The sequence below is a fragment of the Paramisgurnus dabryanus genome, chromosome 12, assembly GCF_030506205.2.
Source record: "Paramisgurnus dabryanus chromosome 12, PD_genome_1.1, whole genome shotgun sequence".
Taxonomy (NCBI): Eukaryota; Metazoa; Chordata; class Actinopteri; order Cypriniformes; family Cobitidae; genus Paramisgurnus; species Paramisgurnus dabryanus.
This window is the reverse complement of record NC_133348.1, coordinates 21509529-21531210: the sequence shown is the minus strand read 5'-3', so window position 1 is coordinate 21531210 and position 21682 is coordinate 21509529. Positions and strand designations below refer to the sequence as shown.

General features: G+C 37.5%; 1 protein-coding gene across 2 annotated transcripts in view; it reads right to left on the bottom strand.

The window, feature by feature from the left end:
• The window catches only part of daam1b (dishevelled associated activator of morphogenesis 1b), a 100894-nt gene that overhangs the window by 62742 nt on the left and 16470 nt on the right, over positions 1-21682 (bottom strand). For both annotated transcript variants that reach the window (XM_065257165.2, XM_065257166.2), the window contains exons 3-13: positions 16656-16745; positions 5014-5085; positions 4455-4549; positions 3014-3347; positions 2145-2255; positions 1868-1971; positions 1710-1776; positions 1485-1602; positions 885-1023; positions 610-668; positions 309-496 (exon numbers count right to left, since the gene is read on the bottom strand). In XM_065257165.2, the coding sequence (XP_065113237.1) occupies positions 309-496; positions 610-668; positions 885-1023; positions 1485-1602; positions 1710-1776; positions 1868-1971; positions 2145-2255; positions 3014-3347; positions 4455-4549; positions 5014-5085; positions 16656-16745 (1377 nt within the window). The remainder of the gene's footprint in view (positions 1-308; positions 497-609; positions 669-884; positions 1024-1484; positions 1603-1709; positions 1777-1867; positions 1972-2144; positions 2256-3013; positions 3348-4454; positions 4550-5013; positions 5086-16655; positions 16746-21682) is intronic.

Below are 21682 nucleotides of genomic sequence, written 5' to 3'. Positions count from 1 at the left end.
CGTTTTCGTTTGTCAAGGTATAAATAGATGTCTTATGACGGTGCAACATGAATCACTGATATCTTTGGTATGATATGATCTTTTCTACTATAATGTTTGGATAGCTGTATGTTTGATTTCATACGTGTCTATGCAATGAATGGGTGTAGCCAAACCCATTAACTGGAAGGAAGAGTCCGCATACTTTGGTCATGCAAACTATTTGTGACATCATCAGCCTTCTGTGCTGTGGCCATGTAAAGTATTTGTGATATTATCAGCATGCCGTGTTAAGGTCATGTAAAGTATTTGTGACATTATGACCGTACCATACTGAGGTCATGTAGTCGGGCAGTCAGTTCTGCCACCTGCTGCTTGACCAGTTTATGTTCCCCCATTTCTCTCTCCAACTTCTCTTTCATCTTATTAAGCGTCTGCATCATCTCCTCCTTCTCTTGTGTTTTAGCATCACACTCTCGCTCTTTCTTCTCCATCTTTTGCTGAAGCTCATGGTGGTCTATAGGACACAAAGGTTAAAGGGCAACGTTCAGGTCACAATGTTTTCGCAAACAAATTCCAGCCGATAAAAACTTTCTCTTTCATAGTTTTATTGAAAAACTTAATATTAACCTTTTCGCATTTTCTCAGCCTGTTCCTTCCACTGTTTGACCTCATTTTCGTTGACAAGCCTAAAGGGAAAAATTTAAAGTGAGTGGATTTAGGAAAAGACAGATTATTCCAGTACAGATAATCTCAGCATACTTAGTAAAGACTTAATGAGCGGATTTAAAACAAATCAAACAAAATGCCAACTACAAATTCACCAAAGCCAGACATGAATACTAGATGACAAATCTGGAAAAGCAATTTTGAGGAAATTGTCCGAAACACGTCAGTGAACTCACATTCGAACCACATTCTTCACATTGAAGTTTTCTAACGGGGTGACATCAGGGTCGTGACCTTTGTCGTTCTGCAGGACCATCTGCTGGACGATACGGTCCAACAGCAGCCAGTACTGCACCGTGTTTCCACTTCTCTTATCTAAAACGGATTCAAAGTGCAGATTTGTACATTTCTGCATATTGTGTGTAACACCTTGGAATAATATTTAGTAATATAGTTCCAACATTTTGTATAAAATGGTTTAATATGTGATGTGTTAAGTTAACTATTGGATGAAATTCCCGAGAGAGACTAGGAAAACTATGGGTAAGCCAGTGGTAAACTTGGGGCCAGATGCGAGATGGTGCTGAGGGGCACAAGTTTATGAAATGAATTCATTTATAATAAATTCTGTGTAATAAGACTATAAACCAACAGCACTACACTGCATAATTTAAATATGTTTTGTTTAATTCAAAGTTTGAGATTGCTTTGTCATGAAAGAGAGATGCAAAGAGATGCACCCCGCTCGGGGGGTTTTCAAACCGAAACCACTGAATAAGCTAAATACAGTAGAGAAATACAACAGATTTGTTGTACAAGATTGCCGTGCGACTCACGGGGCATGAGCAGGCAATGGTGGAGAACAGACATGAAATGCGGGTATGCATCTGTGTGGGCCAGCTTCTTCCGCACGAGCTCAAAGACCTGCGTGGCACTCTTTGTGTCTATATGAAGCTGAAAAATGAGAGATACGTCAATCCACAGAACAGTCTTAAACTAAGTAAGTATTATTGTTTTGATATAAGCATGACTTAACCATGCAAAATACAATGACTACTTACAGAGTCGAAGCGTCTGGATAAAGTGAGTTCATCATCGTTTCTGAGCATCTCAAAGTAATCCAAGTGCCTGAGGACAAAGAAAAAATATAAAGTGCCTAAGATTTGCAAATAATGACGTTTATTTATAAAGATTAACAAGTAACCGGTGTGGAGCTCACCTGTCTAAAGTAGAGTTCTCATGTGACCTGAGTTTATCAATGATGGGCTGAATGCCCAACATGAGGAACTCGTATCGTAAATGAATCCGAAACTCAAGGCTGGACTGTGGGTTAATACAAGAAAAAACGATGAAATCGAGGAACTGTTTACACAATTATAAATTATGAACTTATAATATATTTCTGGGGATGTTTACAAAGAAAGGCACTGATTCGGATAGAGAGTACATCAAGATTGATGGGGAAAATGTGTGATGATAGCCAAAAAAGTACATACTTCACCAGCTCCTTGACTTAACACAGCGTTAATGAAGGACATAATGGCTGTCTTCAGGCTGACCTCATCCCTGTACCGGCCTGTGCTTCTGTCCAGATCATTCAGCAATGTCTATTAAACAAAATACACATGGTATAAGCAAAACAGCTAAAAACAGCTTAAGAAAGTATGCTGGTTTCACTTTGTTTTAAAGGGCACCTATTACGCAAAATCCACTTTTACAAGGTGTTTGGGGATGAATGTGCATTGGCAGTGTCTGAAAACAACAACCTCACAATGAAAAAAATCCACCCAATCCTTTTTTACTCCCATTAAACCAAAACTCATTAGACATGCAGTTTTGATTATCTTATTAATGTGATGTCACACTGATAAAGCCCTGCCCATAGCCAGTAACCGACAGTCCTGCATTAGTTTTCACCCTCGGTGAGTTTTACACTGTCTGCCATATCAAAATAGTGTGATATTATTGTCTCAGATTGTATTTACAGGAATCAGAGTTATTTTTATTTATTTTGATAAGGGAGTGAGCTGGAGTAGCTCATTTGCATATAAAGGTACACGCACGAAAACAGCACATTTTTGCTCCAACCCAAATAGGGGCATTTTGGACATGCTATAATAATTAATCTGTTGGGTATTTTGAGCTAAAACTTCACAGACACATTCTGGGCACACTTGAGACTTATATTACATTGTGTATAAATGGGCATAATAGGTGCCCTTTAAGATTGAAATGATTTGATCAGCTGATAAGTGACCAGAACTTTCTAAAAACAGCAAACCAAACTAAACTAATATGCAACTAATATCTGGTTTATGCAAAAGTTTCATTTTTCTGTATTGTTTGCTTAAAACATATAACCCACCTGAAACCGTGTTCGTTCACATGCAAACTTTTGATAGTGCAGCATGGCCTCTAGAATCTTCTTGTGACCTCCTGGTACCAAACAAACGGCACCCATGATCTCCAGCACCGCCACTTTGGTCTTGATGTTCTCGGTGGCCAAACTCTGGGCAATGATGTTGATGCTCTCAGAATGCGAGAGCACATGGGCACGACCCTGAGAGTTGTTCATCAGAGCTTTAATGCAACCGATGAGGGACGTGTGGATCTGAGACTGTGTGGTCTCATAATCCATGCTCTTCAAGAAGTTTAAGATGCATGTCAGGCCATCCAGGTCAATAAACCGTGTTACAAACCTGTGGAGGGTGAAGTCAGAAGCTGTGCATTAAAGATCAGCTTCATTCACATTAAAAAATACATAGAAGACTCATTTTAAAAGGGTTATGTCATTTTTTTCGCTGCTGTGGCTTCAGGAAACACCCCTTTGGATGTGAAATAAGATTGCTTTATCCGGCTATGTGCGACTAATGGAGTTTTTAACTTTCCCATGCAGCTATTTGCGGTCGGATCTAATGTAGTTTTTAAGTGCTGCATCCTTCAATAATGACCTCATTGCAAATCCTGACAGGGTCATAAAACAATCTGTCCTGATACGTGCTGATAAAATTGTTAAGCGCTGACTTAAATGTGTCTTTGTAAACTTCAGCAGTTTGTTTTCATGTTGGTACAGTTGTTTTTAAGATCTTAAGGATCATAAAATATTAATACACTTTTAATGTAATAATCCTTTCATTCATATTTTTAACTTTAGAATTACTATGCTTTTATTTACAGTACAATTTAAATGTTAAAGGAAGGAAGAAACGGATTAGGGCTGCGACATAAACAGGGTTGGATGTGAACCCACATCTCCCTGAAGAGAGCTGCACAGCTTAATGTGAATGCAGCATGTGTGCATGTACTTATTCTCAGCCACAAAGCTGAAAATGATAAACTCCATATTATTTATTACATCAGTACTTCAAGTGATTTATGGCCCTTATAAAGCACTTCTCCTTAAATTGAATTGGCCCAAACTGAGAAAAACACATCTGAAACAAACCATCATCATGCACAAAAGACTGGAGTGTTTTGACCCGTGGCCTTCAAAGGTCAGTGGTGATGACCTGACCTGGGGATCAGATGGTCAAAACAGGAACTGCTAATCGAATGCATGCGTCTGTGTGAGCACGTGTGTGACAAAAGTGATCTCATTTGCTTAATGAGACGCAGTGCCCAAAAGCACACGCCATAAGGAAAGCGTTTGCTTAATAAATGACGCCCATGGCAAATAAAAAAAATCAATGTGTAAAATAAAACTGGAGAGACAGCTGTGCACAACTTAGGTCGACAATGTTAAAGGTTTTTAAAACGAGACAATATATAGTGAACTTTGTATATTATATGTACTATACAGGAAATACCTCATGGGTTGTGTCCGTAGGGCCGTTTTAAGGCTTTCAATGGTCTTGTTGCGTTCTTCTTCTTCTTCATTCTCCAAAGCCAACAAAGTCTTCCTCTGTTGGATAAATATGTAACATATTGTTACACAAGAATCAAATATAGCATGATAAAGCCATTATGTACCCCATCCGGCATATGGCTGGCACAGAGATGTGACGTGGAGTAGTAGTAGGCTGATTTTCGGCCATTACTCTAATTTCTATGTAAACTTCATTTGCATTCTGATGGCTTATCTGTTTACATTCTGACCTTAAAACCAGTAAAACTGCAGATTTTAAAATCTTATGTAAACATGATCTTGCATGGTCTGGATTTTAAAACGCATGGTCTGGATTTTTGTTATCAATGTTTTCTTGGTCCTTTAAACACAAAAAATATACATACTTAAAATAAACATAATGTTTGATGGAAAATCAGTTAAATATTATTGAAATTCAACTGTACAGGACCTGTACCCAAGTGTAAAATTCATAAATGCACTGTCATTTTGAAGAAAACGTCTAAAAACGACATACTCACAGCTGCCATTGAACTAAGCTGGTCAATGTAGAACTCTGGCCAGCTAGTAGCACCTTTATTCTCCTCATTTTCCTGAAAAACAGTCAAACGCATATCTTAGGAATCAAGGAACAAATATACTCTTAGTTAAATAAAATCATCATAGCATTGGCAAAACACATCAGTATGATTATAACGTTTGTTTTCTCTTCAAGTACACATCATTAATCCTTTCAATCCTGGACGTGGGCCATCTACGTACAGATCAGACTCCACACAACAGGAATATGAAACTGGGAATAGGGGAATGTGTAATAACATATCGAGAGCTGGGAAAGAATGTGAGATTTTGGAATGTTATTGGGAATGACATCATTTGGACACTGTAGTGCAATGAGCAATTCCAAACTATGCGGGCATGAAAAAAATTATCTCTTATTTTGATGCAGGCCAGTTGTGTGAAACCAAATATTATTTAAACAAATGATCATCTGAGCAGCTCTTCATTTTTTATTAAGTTACTCTGTTGATGGTTATCTTTTGGCTCATTCATTTTTATTTCCCGCTTCCAATTTTCAGTCGCTTTCAATCCTACATTCTTTGAATGTTTATTTAGCATCTAGCTAATGGTGTGATATTTAAGAACAAGTCAGTGGAAATTAATTCATGCTTCATTTCCTCCGAAGAACTAAATTATCTGCATATTGCTCATAGCCAATGTGGCAGAACAGATGGCTATTCAAAAATCACATCGGCAATAATATTAACTCTGCATGTATTCTCACCACCACACCCCCGAACACATACACACATGCTCTCCCAAAAAATACTTGCTCACAGAGAAAACGAGAGCGCAAATCTAAAACAGAACATCATGCTCAAAGCACTTGTGGCAGAAATAGACCAGACTTTAAGTAGGCCAGCACAGAATCAAAGACAACGGAGACACAGCACCGCACCCAGATTGAGCCAACGCCACATTAGAATAGTGAATTTGCAAAACTATATATATTTTTTTAATTAGTCAATAGTCACTGGACTGCACTACTGTACTGTACTGAAGAATATTTACATTTGTGCATTTGACAAACACTTTTATCCACAGTGACTTACAAGGTATATATATTAGTATGTGTGCTCCCTAGAAATCAACCCCAAGCAATACTCAACCATTTGATCTACAGGAACCCAACAAGAAGCTAGACGTGATTATGCCGGAAATGTTTTCTGCATTCAAAAACAGCCAGGAGCAGCACAATAAAACAAAACACAACACAAGGATCTGGAGACATATTTAGATGCTATTTTTGACAAGATACCATTTTAAAAATGCAATGCTTATTGCGGGACATTTAAAGCAATGACTAAAGATTTCCATCTGAACCTGTATGGCTACAGCAGACATCCTTTAATAGGGATGAATTTCAAGACAAATTCTTAGTCCAATGTTTAACTCCTTTAGCGTTTTATTTACAAGACATAAGCACAGCACAACAATTTAAACACCTGTACTTAAACAGAGATAAAATCTGGATCAGCTAGCAAGTGCACGTCATTACGTCAGTGAAAAGGTGTGCTTTCAGTGCTGGGCGCATTTGTGGGTGATTTCAGAGTGCAAAGAGCGCGAAGGCGACACATATGCAGGGTTTCCCGCAGATAATTTGTTAGTTAAGGTGGTAGGGTTGTGCAGGTGGGCGGGCCAGGGGCGTGGCAATCAAAGGGGCAGGGCGTATGCGTCATGATAAAATATTTTTATTTAAAACACTCAAATAAAACTCAATTTTGAAGAAACTATGACAGAAAATGAACACATAATAGATTATTAATGAATTAAATGTTTTATCAACAGGCTAGTTATCCTTCAGACAGTGCCAGACCATGTCTTTCTCTCATTTCGACCATGTGGCGTTTGGTGGAATTTTTTTTTGGGCGACCTAGTTAAGGTGGTAGAGTATCCCAGCTTAGGTGGGCCGCCCGAACTGAAAAGTGCTGCGGGAAACCCTGCATATGCATCTTTTCCTGTATATGGGATATTTCTCGAATGAAGGACTCAGTCCTTGGTTGAAATTCTGAGGATCCTCGACATTGGAACAGTCCTTCGACGGATGACGATGACGTAACATCCTCGAAATTCTGGCTTCCGAGGATCCTTCCTTGACATTGAGAAGCACCTATTGTGCTAATAGAAACTGTCAACAAACACTTCCTCATCCAATAAAGCACTGCTCAGCTGACTACGGCAGCTGGTTTAGTCCAAAGATGCGCAGTACTTTCGCAGTTATGTTGGTTTGACCTCGGATTGTGTTCTCACCACAAACAAACCGCTCTAGAGTTCGTTTGAAAGCACCAGAGTGCTGCATTCTCACCTGCCCAAAAAAAACGTACCAAGTGAGCTATCGAACTCTGGTACGGTTTAACCGAACTAAATGAGGCAGGTGTGAAAGCACCCTAAACAAGTACAGTTAAATTATGAGGAATACATTTTTTGGAATCTAAATCCTGATATAGATTTCCGGTATGTGTATCTATTTCGCTTTTTTGAATTTTGCAGTTCCACAGCTTACGTGGCCTCTTGGGACAGTAAAGTGTCCCCCAAATGCACACTTAATGAATTCAGACATACTACTCGCCTTGCATACTGATTTTTGCCTACTATATAGTATGGAAGTAGGCCATTTCAGATGCAGCAATGGACTAGTCAGGTAATGGGCTACTATTCAATCAGTGTGATCATCTCTAAGTCAGAAATACAGTATGGTCAAAAAATGGTCCCAATCTGTCACTAGGGCAGTACCCTTTTAAAAAATGTTTTATTTAGGTATATGTGCGTATACATACATACATACCAATTGATACCTTTGAGGTACTAATATGCGCTCTATAGGTACCAATATGTACCTCTTAAGTATTAATATGAACTCTTTTGGTGCAAAGGGTACTCTTTGAAAGGGTACCACCCAAGTGATACAGTACCTACTGTAGGGACCATTTAGTCTGACAGTGTAGACTATAGCTCTATGCTAAAAAACCAATAAGACAAATCGACCAGAAGACAGACTGCATAAAACACTCAAAGTCAATGAGCTGAAACTGGAGCTCTGAGTAAGGAAGGCAGGAACCTAAAGACTGCCTGCATGGTCACTAATAGGAGTTTAATTGTAGCTTTTGTTCACTGAACACACTTGATTTCAGCACGGTGAGCTCCTGTAGTTCACACTTAACTCTGCCAAGCCTTTCAAACAAGGATGGCATCTCACAATTGTGCATCTGTTTTGGACACCTGCCACAGGCCTGGAGACAGTCCTAGTCTCCCGTTGTGCATATGTCTTCTCAACTCCCCACTCACCATTAATGAGCAAAGCATTAATGTAGATGTTTGGCAGGTTTCGTGTTTCACGCTGTGAAAGTTCACTACAGGACTTCCTTCTGCCCTCCATGAGCGCTTAATTCTCAGACAGACATTTTTGAATGCTTGTGTAACCGCTGTGATATTTGGGCAGAGGTTGTGTTTGTGGTTCAGAGCGACTTAACACTTTAACTCGTATCAGGAGGTGAGCCAGAGGTCAGTTTGGAAAAGGCCTCTTTCTAGGAACTTAATATGTTCAGTAGTTCTAATAATTATACTGTACAAATAGTTTTCTTAACATTTTGTCTTGCTTTTAAATAAAATTTTGGGAAGGTACAGATTCTTGTTTTTTATTATAAATTCAACAAACTTTAGAGTGGTTTATGCTTAAGTATCTAAATCTAACTTTTACTAAAAAAGACGGATAGTATCAGCATACTGGCCATATGGGTGAAATCAGCAATCAACAGCAAAAGAAACAATAAACTACTGTTTAAACAGCATTGTCTAGTGAAAAACCACGAAAACTAGCTAAACAAGCTTAATTGTTTCATAGCATTCAATCGAGAGATGATACTGTTGTCAGACATCTGCGGGGCTATGGTGGGTCAGAGGCTTTTTTGTCTCTTTTGAACCTGTATTTATTGGCCCGCTGCCCAAAGACTTCTGGTGAAACGTTTGATAGCTCAGCCAATGACCTAGAAACCATCACACAGAGATTCTTCATCTTCTGAAAAATGTGTGACACTTTAAAAAAATGTACGTAACAGTAGTTTACAATTACAACAGTATTGCTTGATTCTGGAGAACTCAAAGAGCTCAGATTACTGATGCTTATTTTTCTACAATAGAACAATTGAGGAGAGTCAGACTGATATCTACAAGGACAGTTCCTAATTTTTATGCCAGGAGCAGGAGAGTTGATATCTATATCTTACTGATGCTGTACCCTGAGCTTTGGGTCCAGGCCAGGAGTGGCTAGTACATCTCACTGCATTTAAACTGAGAACACGGTGCAGAAAGTGAAAAATGTGCTAAGCAGAAACAGGTTGTGAGTCAAATTTAAAGTAGGCCTTGTCCTTGACAGGGGCTAGAAGAAGAACACTACATTGTTCTGTTATAAGAATACTGCACTGTCCTGTTATAGAATAATATACTGTCCTGTTATATGAATACTGTGCTGTCCTGTTATATGAATACTTGCTGCCCTGATATATGAGTACTATACTATACTATACTATACTATCCTTTTATATGAATACTATACTGTCCTGTTATATGAATACTATACTGTCCTGTTATATGAATACTGCGCTGTCCTGTTATATGAATACTTGCTGCCCTGATATATGAGTACTATACTATACTATACTATACTATACTATACTATACTATACTATACTATACTATACTATACTATCCTTTTATATGAATAATATGCTGTCCTGTTATACAAATACTATCCTATACTCTCCTGTTATAAACTATACTATACTATACTGTTATATGAATACTATACTATATTATACTGTTATATGAATACTACACTATACTGTTATATGAATACTATACTATACTTATATATGAATACTATACTATACTGTTATATGAATACTACACTATACTGTTATATGAATACTACACTATACTGTTATAGAATAATATACTATACTGTTATATGAATACTATACTATACTGTTATATGAATACTACACTATACTGTTATATGAATACTACACTATACTGTTATATGAATACTATACTATACTGTTATATGAATACTATACTATACGGTTATATGAATACTATACTATACTGTTATATGAATACTATATCATACTGTCCTTTTATAGGAATACTATACTATACTATACTATACTACTGTTATATACAGGTACCATACTGTCATTTTATATGAATACAATACTATACTATACTATACTATACTATACTATACTATACTATACTGTTATATGAATACTATACCATACTACTATACGATACGGTACTATACTGTTATATGAATAATAGACCGTACTGTCATTTTATATGAATACTATACTATACTGTGTTATATGAATACTATACCATACTGTCCTTTTATATGAATACTATACTATACCATATTGTCCTTTTATATGAATACTATACTATACCATACTGTCCTTTTATATGAATACTATACACTGAAAAAAATGATTCATTGAATTTAATCAATTTTTTTAAGGTAAGTGGTTGCAATCAATTTATTTAAGCTACATTTAAACAAAAAAGATTAGTAACGTAAAGTAAAATATAAAACTTTTGTTTAAATGTAGCTTAAATAAATTGATTGCAACCACTTACCTTAAAAAAATTTATTAAATTCAATGAATCATTTTTTTCAGTGTACTATACCATACTGTCCTTTTATATGAATACTGTACCATACTGTCCTTTTATATGAATACTGTACCATACTGTCCTTTTATATGAATACTGTACCATACTGTCCTTTTATATGAATACTGTACCATACTGTCCTTTTATATGAATACTGTACCATACTGTCCTTTTATATGAATACTATACCATACTGTCCTTTTATATGAATACTATACCATACTGTCCTTTTATATGAATACTATACCATACTGTCCTTTTATATGAATACTATACCATACTGTCCTTTTATATGAATACTATACCATACTGTCCTTTTATATGAATACTATACCATACTGTCCTTTTATATGAATACTATACCATACTATACTACACCACACCACACCACACCACACCACACCACACTACACTACACTATACTATACTATACTATACTATTATATGAATACTATACCATACCATACTATAATTGCCCCGTTATCCTCTCATGGTTCGGATTGCACGTGCACCTTGTTTAATTCGACCACGCATTTCTAATATAGTTATGTGAAAAAACAATGCATAAAACCGCTAATGTATGGTTCTGAATAAGCTCTGCGTGTGTTTAGGTGAGAGTACCTGTCAAAACAACTTAAAGTATGGAAATCTGTTGCCAACCTCACAGTTCCTCCTCACGCGTGTGTGGCGTGGACCGTTTAGCGTGGCAAGCGAAGGAGAAAAGACGCTAATAGAGGCACCGCCAGCTTCTTTTAAGTCTAGCGATGCTCAAGAAAACGTGGACAAAACTGTAAAATTTGCGAGTGCCGTATGTTCAAGACAATACGTCTAATATGACAAGTCGCTTATTGCTGCGTCATCATCATGGTGTTGTTGATAGCACAGGATCACAGATGAAACAGAAACATCACACAATGCCTTCTGTGTTTAAATGTTAACAAACTGATCTTCTTGCGAAAAAAAACTTGAAGATAGTGGCATAGAACATAAAAAGTAACCCAGTGTTCTAAGCTATTTTATGTTCATTTTGATATAATAATACAGTATAATAATACAAGTGAAAATGTTGATATTGGCAGAGGTTGAAAACGGCATAGGTTTTTATTTTTGTAAAGAAGCCTGTTGTGACCGAAGTGTACTGAAACGTACCGAAACTACTATACTATACTATACTGTCCTGTTATATGAATTCTATGCTGTCCTGTTATATGAATATATGAAGTAAAGTAAAAAAGTAAAAGTTTTTTATAGTACCATAACCACATATATCTCACAAGATCAAAGAAGTGTGATATAACCTTTTTAAGTAATACGTTTTAGTTACTGAAGACTTTTACAGAATCTGTGAGTCTTCTAGCTTTCTCTTTATCCACCAAAGCAATACAACTCTTTTATCTGGTTAATCTTGTTATCACCTCTTATGATGTGACGAGAGATATCAAAGACAGACAGTCACCTATGACTCATCCTATTTAAGGGCAGTGTTGAGCCTGTGATCAGATTGCACAGCGGATTAGCAGCGTACAAAGGCCCTGGCTGATAACCACCGAGTGAAGAAAGATCAATGACCTTCTGCACCGTGTCAAACACAGACCAGGGGCCTGTTTTTGTATGATTTCTGCATTACTGCTATTTAAGTGAAACTTCAAGCTCAATGTACTATACTATACTATAGTCAGAGTACGGGTCAGAGGGCATTAAAAATTATGTATCTTTTCATAACACTAAATTAACAGAGATCAAGGTTACAACCCTGTCTCTTCCAAGCCCTCCATCTGCACCTGCAAATGGAGGCCTTCCTGTTTACTTTGGACCAACCGCTGCTTCCCTCATCCTTCCACCCTCCTCCCCCAGACTGAAGCTCTGGGGAACAGTGCCAAGCCCCTGCTTTACTAGTTCCAGGCGGGCACTGTGCTGAATCTGCATTAATGCTGGTCCACAGCCATGGCCTGTCTCTTGACAGACATATTCTTCCTTAATCTCATCCATCCGCTCACCATCTTAAATCTTTTTCATTGGTTCCACGTGCAGAATCCGGGAGCGTGACCTCCTGATGCATGTAGAGCAAAATTAAATGTGGCTGAAAGACACTTATCAAAACACAGAAACAGCATCCAAATTGGCAAAAACCGAACTCTCTGATGCGCTTCCAAAAATAAAGATCAGGTCAGAAAGCAGGTCACACTTTTATATAATAAAAAACTTTTAGGGCAATTTTTAGTGCCCTACTTCACTTTGTGTCCCAGAGCAATGACTAATTAGGTCTATAATGGGGACACAGTATATGTGGCTACAGTATATGAGACACGGTTCCCCTCTAACCATTACCAGCTTTTGGATGCGCTACACCCAAGTCAGAAGTTTTCTTCTGTGTTACATTATTGCTCCATCATTGTTTTAGCATGTTTGGAGACATGTATCGCTCTCCAAATTTCATATCCAGCATTCCTTATTTTAGTAGCTGTATCCTGGTGTAACATCCCTTGAAATGGTTTGACTGACAAAATATTCTCACTTATGTTGAATTATTTCCTATAGAATCAGAAAGATGGTGAAAATGGCATTTTATGTATAGTTTATGTTTTTTTCTTTCGATGTTTACAAAATGGCAATTGGGAAAAAGTACCTGCTTACAACAATACTTAATATATTATGCATTTTTGCTTAAAAAAATGCCTCAGTTGCAGTAAAAATACCCAATAGTTTATAAAACAAGACAAAAATAATTATTAAAAAAAAATAACTTTATTCAGAAAAACTTGATTTTCTTTTAATTGCCGTCATTGGATTCATCCACATCACTGACAGGTAACACTGATCACCCATTGTGTGTTTCAGTGCTGTGCTGTCTTGAGTCAAGTAAGTAATCAACCACCAAGATTCATACCAGAAGGCACACATGAGCTGAAAGGATATGATGTGGCATTTAGTGCATAAGATTCAGATTGCTGTTTGTCTGAACTCGATTAGGTCATTGAGGATAAATGGTACGAATTGGCTGCACTGCAATCTGCATTCCAGAGCATGCAGGGACGTCCAGTATAAATTAATACGTGTGATTTCATAAAACAGGATTTGCTTGTTAACAAAACATTACGCCGGTGGGAACGGCGGACACATGTGAACTCACGCTGATGACTTCACCAATAGCAACCATGTGCAAAATACAACACAAATTGAGTAAATTCCCTCCATCCTCAAAACGGATCAATCAAGCCTTTGTAGTCTCCGCTATAGACATCTCATATGTGTAATAAAACTCTAGCTCAGAGGGCGATCAAGTCTTTGTCTAAGATATCAACAGATACTAATAGCCTTTTTTGAGCAGAAAGTACCTTCTGAGTTTGTCAAAGGAAGAATGGGTCTGTTTTTGTCTTTTAGGGTCTCACACCATTAGCAAAGGCTATGAATCATCACATTTTGAAGCTCTCAGATGTTCTCAGATTTTGATGAAAGTAATGCCTAAGGAAACAGGCTCACCGAGACGCTGCCAAAGCTACAAATTATCCTGAGTATTGTGAAGAACAGCATGCACTGTGTTTTAAAGGAGCAGCTCACCAAAGATCGTTCCAATAACAATTTTCAACAATCCTTGTGCAGCTCTTGTACAATAGTTCAATAGTTCACAAATGGGACAAAAAAGCATTATAAAAATTATCCATGAAAACCCCCATTCAAGCAGACTTTAGTCTTGCATGATTGAAATAGCTGTCCGGAGGCGCTGCAAACATGGACACAGAATGCTACAACTTCACTAAAAAGAATATGAAATAAAGCTATCACATATCTTCTGTAGACTTTGTATTATAAAGTTTTTCAAGCTATTATAGAGTCTTATGAAGTATACTAAAGAGCACCAATTATCCGATTTATGATTTTACATTTCCTTTGGTGTGTAAGTGTGTATTAGCACGTTAACGATATGTAAAAGGTACAAACCACAAAGTGTACAATGGCACGATTTATCGTCTCCAACATAAATCTCTTTTCTTGGACTACAACAAACAAACAAACAAATGGATAGTAGGCAACAGTTTACTTCCTGGGCCTGTAAGTTAACCCCTGTTAGCATTGCATCGTGGGAGAATCTTTCAAACATGGTAAGGGGGGTCACATTTCCGGCTGACATCAGAAGTATTCAGGCCAATCAGGGACACAGCGCTTTTCAAATCAATGGGCCCTATCTTGCACCCAGCGCAATTGACTTTGTCAGTGACGCATGTATCATTCGTATTTTGCACCGGCGCACTGCGGGTTTTTCCCTCCACAGACGCACGTCGGCAAACTAGGGAATGAACTTGCGCTCCCTGGGCGGTTCAGCACAAAAAAGGAGGCGTGTTGCGGCGCAAACCATCCCTGATGCTATTTTGCAGTTTCAAAAAACAATTGCGCCACTGACCAAAGAAAACTAGTCTAAAGTCAGTGGCGCGTTGCGCGTGGTTCATTATGCTATTTTAAGGGTGCATGCTTGACGATAATGTATACACAACGCGCACACACTTTGCTTATCTAATCTACACAGATGCAACAGTTATTATTGCAAATCATAAATTGTTACAATAAAAAATATTAACACATGAGATAAGGGGAATCATAGTGGTGAGCATTGTGGTGATAGTTTTTATATATTGTGTGGCTGCATTAAAAAATTATCATGCAAATAACTATTAAAATATTTTCATAAGAAACCTTAATGTATATGAAACTTGATTTGTAAGTGTACTTTGGGGTTGGACCTTGCTTGCGTTTCTTCGGTCCGATTTCAAAGCCCCCAAACCCTTTCAGCGGTGAGGGTGGACGCACTAATGTCCTCTGCTGGAGTCAGGTCCTGTGTAGAGGCAGATCCACCTCCCGTTACACGGCGTGCCTGATTCATGCTGGCAAGCTTGGGATTCCCCCGTCTCCTGACATCATTGTAGCGCTTGGCGCAACGATGGGGATGCCAGCTGATGAGACAATTGTGGCTATTTCCTCTCACGCCTGTTTAACCTACACTGATTTGGGCGGGTTTCTCCTATCCCCATACAAAACAACTTCTCTGTCTTTGACTGCTCTTACAAGAACGTGGGTCTCCTTGGCTGTGAACCGCTCCTGGCGTGCGCCTGGTAAATCCGTCATAATAATAGCAACCCGCCATGGAACTTGCGCCCTTGCGTTTAAAGGAAATGTTGGATAGCGTTCTGATTGGTTTATTTGACGTTACGCCCAAACCACACCTATGAATAATGAACCTACTTCAGACCAACCCCTTATTGATTTGCGCCTGGCGCAAGAGTTATTTCTCCCGCCGGGAAAATAGCAACAGCGCCCAAGATCCGCCCACAAAGTCACTTGCGCTTTGCGCTTCACACTTGCGTTTCAGATCGTTAACATAGGGCCCAATGAGTTTTAAACATGAATCAGTGTGTTTCAGGAAGAGAGTGAAATCTGGAGCTAAAAATTTACGGTATGTGTAAAATAATGTGGTTATTTTAACCATAAACCACGCAAACACACTATATTATACCAATACACAAAATAAAGTTGTTTTTAGAAATGAAATAGGTGTTTTTATCGTTGGGTTGTTTTATGTATTTCTGAGGCTTGACAGGTTGACATTGTTTTGAGATTTGGAACTTTTATGTTTAATAGAAACGAGGAGAGAACATGTGTTTTAAACAAAAAACTAGGATGAATAATAAAAAATATGAATTTGCAATTTTGCATTATGTCTTTGTCACGTTGGCAGGAAGTTGTCTGTTAATGTAATAGAAGGTCTCTACATAAAGAGCTTCTTTTATAGTTTAGCCCATCCAGCAAACATAAATCTCAGCTGACACGTATATGACTATCATGGACAGATAAATGTAAATGTTTAATAGATTACCAATTCTTAAACTGGATGAAAGATGTTTCTTTCAGGTGAAAAGAAGTGACTACAAGACAGAGGTCTGACCTTTTTCTTGCTGCAGTATATCTGCCATTTCTTTTCTGCTGGTAAGGCAAACATGGCCTCTCTGTGCTTCTCTGTCAGGTCCAGTTCATCCTATAATAAGAAGTAAAAACAGAAGAAATATTAGACATGTTTGAAAAGAGTCTTGAACATAGCAAAACATCCTGTATATCCCTCCAGATAGGGTTATTATCCACCCACAAACCAATGATATCTCCTTACCCAAAAATAATTCTGTAAAATCGAATAAGAAAGAAAATTAACAAAGAAAGGAGCACAACATGTCTAACTGATCTAAATCATAATGATAACGCCCATATACATAAATTCAGAAAATCTTTGCTTCGGTTTCTGAGTTGGGTGTGTAAGATACCAAAACCAATGTTATGTCATTTTAATCAGTGTCTTGTTGACTACAACATAGCATCATTTTAAAATATGTCTGCACTTCGTAAGTTCGTAGCAACTTTTTTTGGTAGGCTTGAAAATATTTCACCCAGTGGGGTAATTTGTAACGCAAGTTGTGTACAATTAACCCCTCGGCACTAACGATATGAAAACAAACGTAATTCTTGCCGTTGTTTTAAATAGGCTACACACTAATAATTGCTGGCTGCCAACAAAATAAATGTGTTTGTCTTATCAAAAATTGTGTCACAATACACAATTTTTGTTCATCTTTAAAATTGATTGAATAAGGTCATGTCAAAGATTAAAATCATAATAAAATTAATGGCTAAAATCAGACTTTGATGCTCATTATCTCAGAATTAGATTTTGAGACTTAAGTATGGTTTTTACAGACTGGGTCATATATAAAAATGATTTTTTTCCCCCATAATTGTGCTGCTTTTTCTCACATATTTAGAATTTTTTTTATCCATTTATAATTGAACTATGGTTACGAGGGATGAACAGTGTAGATAACCATCTATTATAGACAGATATATAAACAATATCCACTTCAAGTACATTATATAGACAAAAAAGTATTGAAATATTTGCCTGCAAACGTAATTTTTAGCAAGTGTTACAACTAAACCCGTCTGTTACAATTAACCCCATCTACGCACTGTAAAAAAATACTTTGCTGCCGTAAAAAATGTTTGTTGAATCAACTCGGATTTACAAGTCATTTCAACTTACTATTATTTATCTTGATTAGAGATTAGTTGTTATAACTACTGGTGAGTTGTTATAACTTTTAAAATTAAGTTGACTTTTCTCAACAATATTTTTTAAGTTGTGACAACTCATCTCTGTTGACATGACTTGTAAATCTGAGTTGATTTAACAAAAAAATTTAAGGCAGCATAGTATTTTTACAGTGTGGGGTAAGTTGTAACGTTTGCACTTCTGTCATGTTTGGTGTAACTGTCTACACTTCTGTCATGTTTTGTGTAACTGTCTAAGAATGGTACTAGAAACAAACTTCAAATGTTCATTTGTAGCAAAGATGTGTGTGTTGCTTGTATAAAAATATAAATAATCAAACAAAAAAATTAAAATTAATGATTGAGCCAAAACCAAAAAGCATTAGGTTGTCCCCCCTCTCCCTTATATGCATGTTATCTCATGTTTTAAGGAGCTGAACCATAACTTTTGTTGTGATGATGCGCACGTCCTCACTACGACACGCCCATTACGGCATTCTTTCGGCTTCTTGTTCACACAGAGGGTTTTCCGTGTATCTGACTAGGTCATCTTTCCGGCAACACTCCCAGAAGATTAACGGGATGAGTTTGTGTTCACACAGACGCTTGTCTGGCAATTTTACGGGTATTTTCTGGGATCAAAGGTCTGTGTGAATGGGGTTTTATACAGTTATCGGTTTGAGCCACTATGCTTTTGTTGTGTCAATGTAATGAATTTTCTTTCTTTACAATTAATGTCAGTTCCACTTCCTGTTATTCTAGTTCAAATGTCAATCCAGAATCCTACAAATCATGAATTAAAAGGGATCTACCGTAATTAAATTCTCAATTATGCCCAACTCCGATCCAAATACACAAACACTGAAGCACAGCTATGTTGGTCTGGTATTGAATGTCTTGGAAATAAACTTCAGCCACTTGCAATTTCCTTTAGTTTTACACTTTAAATAGCAGTAAACCACAACAATCACAGTCTTGTGGTTGACCCAGAACAGTGGGTGTAGGTGTCTACAAAGACGGCACTGATGTTTTTGTTTACTTGCTCTCCACATGGGAGTCCCATGCTAACCAAAGTTTCCACTGTGATTTCCCCCTAGTATTCGCATTCACACACAAACATAAAATCAGACAAGCGCACACACACACACACACACACACACACACACACATATATATATATATATATATATATATACTGGAGTAGTTAGATGTACAACAATTGGCCTTTATCGATTCTTAAAGAATCTCTTGTAACAGGAGGGTGTTGTCCTTTATGGTCTCATCATAATGCATCATTCTGTTGGGAATCAACACAGCAAAGTTTTCCCATAGCCTTTTCCTAGACCTCATATATTAATGCCGCAAGAAGGTAACCTTGTACTTATGTTTGATTTTTTGGAAACTGATCCGTTATAGCTAAATGGAAGATGGATGTATTGGGCACAAAATCCATAACCACATCAAAAAGAGCATTTGCCAGAAGTGGGTCGATCATTTTTTTTAAAACTCTTCAATAAAACACCTGCAGAATATCAGTGTGTAACATGCACAAGTTTGTACAGTTGAAGCAGTCCAGCAATCCCACAGTATGAACTGGACCACATTCAAAAAAGTGATCCAACACCATCCTGTTCATTTCACCAGCGGTACTTAATAAAACGTCCCGTCAGTCTCTGTAAATCCCTGTTTCCAACACTACAGAGAATTCGACCTGCCAAACCTGGCAGTGATGGCTTCCTGTCTGGCAGCTCTCTGTGACAGCGATGTCCCTGGAGCTCCTCTGGGACGCAGGAAAGAGGAAGAGCTGCCGTTCCTCTCATCCGGCCTGGTGTCTCTTCCATGTCTCTCCTTCCTGTGAATCCCCCAGTTTATGTACGAGCTGCACAGTCAGCTAAAGTCTAGACGTCTCTCCAGCACAGAGAACACACACATGCGGTTACTCATTGAAGTTCGGCCCTCAACCAGGATGTTTCATTCACACACCTTGCCTTATCTGTAGCCGACACGCCACATCAAGCCACAGGCTTTCAACTCAGAACAAACATGAATCCATCAATGCCCTCTTGTTCTCATACAATACTACACAAATCCTTTCAGCACTCATAATGACGCTAATCTCCTTTGCAAAAGTCTCATTTGTAGACTCTGGTGGTGGTGTGAAGGCAGATGGGAGCCATTTATTTTCATGCAATTTTATACAAAAACTGTCTAACATTGCATTAAAATGTATACGTTTTATCCGTATGTATGCTCCATGGGACTTCAATCCATGACCTTTATGCTGTTTTTGCAATGCTAATTGAATTACAGGAATGCTTAGCCTACTCACAATAAAATGAATAGCACAATTCAAATGTTTTATTTTATTTACTAATGTGCTTGATTCAAATGCATTTAATGTATTAAAAAGGTGCTTTTATGTAAACCTGTACAATATGATTCGTTTGATTAATATTGATTTAGATACAGTATCAACCTTCCCTTTGAAATATTTACTGTAAGACATTTAAGCAGTTAAATAAGGTCATTTTAATGACAAAATACCAGTCTGGCACCGTTTATATTAAAACAGTTTACTGGATCCATAAACAGCACTATCTCTGTGCTCATGGTTTATACAGATGATAATTTCCATATGCCAAAATAATACCAAATAAGGGACTATAAAGCAAGTTTGGATCAGATTCCAGCAATGTTTAAATGTCACATTTGGTGCCAATCCTAACACAAAAGATTTAATGTAATCCTATGAAAAATGCCACGGCTAAATCGCATGAAAACCCCCATCATGCATCTCAGTTTTTCATCTCTGCATGAACAGACCCTTTGTTTAAAGACCTATTTTTGTAATTCAAATGTTTTTGACGTGCTCGGCAGCACAAGCTCTGGCATGAAGCTAAACCTGCATTAAATAAACCTTCTGTATTTCAGTAAATTGACTACAGTATGCATTTTTTAATATGAAATATTCCTTCAATGGTAACTTTGTAGTTGTGAATAAGCAGGCACCTTGCCAGTTACGCAACACTGATTTACAAATTCGGCAGTAACTTGCCAGAACGGCACGTGCTGGGAGCATGAAATCTTTCTGTAAGGTCTTTGAAAAGAGGGCGACTGCTGCTGCTTTGTGTTGTACATCAATTTGAGCCCAAGTACAGGGAAGGAGAGGTTAAGAGAGGGTCACACTAAAAACAAGCAAATAGTCTGCTGAGCTGTCCAAGACACAAGCCACTCAAAGAGACCCATTCATGTGTAAAGTGGAGGCTGGCAGAGAAATTGAGAAGGGAGGAAGCGAGACACAGCATGAATGACATCTACAGCATGCTTCAATCATGAACTACAGCCAGCATATTATCATAGGTTAATTACTGCTTTTCAATTACGCTAAATTGCTGAGCAAACAAGAACTCTTACAAAAATGAATAATGGTTTTACTACAAATAAAACCCCAAAAAACATGGTCACTATAGTTAAACCTTTTACCATACAAGAAATTCACCTTGTTTTTGCTACACTGTAAAAAAATCTGAAGTTTTTACGGTTAAAAAAACGGTAGCTGTGGTTGCCAGAAAACAGGTGTAAAAACACAGGACACATAAACAGAACTTTGCAGGCAGCTGGCATGTTCTTTTTGATTACAGCTAAGTTTTGCACATTTCACAATTCTTAAATGTGTCTAGACATATAAATATATAAATCTGCTTTGTACTTAATAACCATCAACTTATCACCATAACACAGGTGGTAAAGGGAGATCTCAAAGTGGAAATGGTGCACATTCTTGCAAATACAAAACTGATGGTAACACGTGACATGAAAATTATGCAACAAACATTAAAGCTCCCATTCTTTCTGTGATTTTGAAGCTTTGATTGT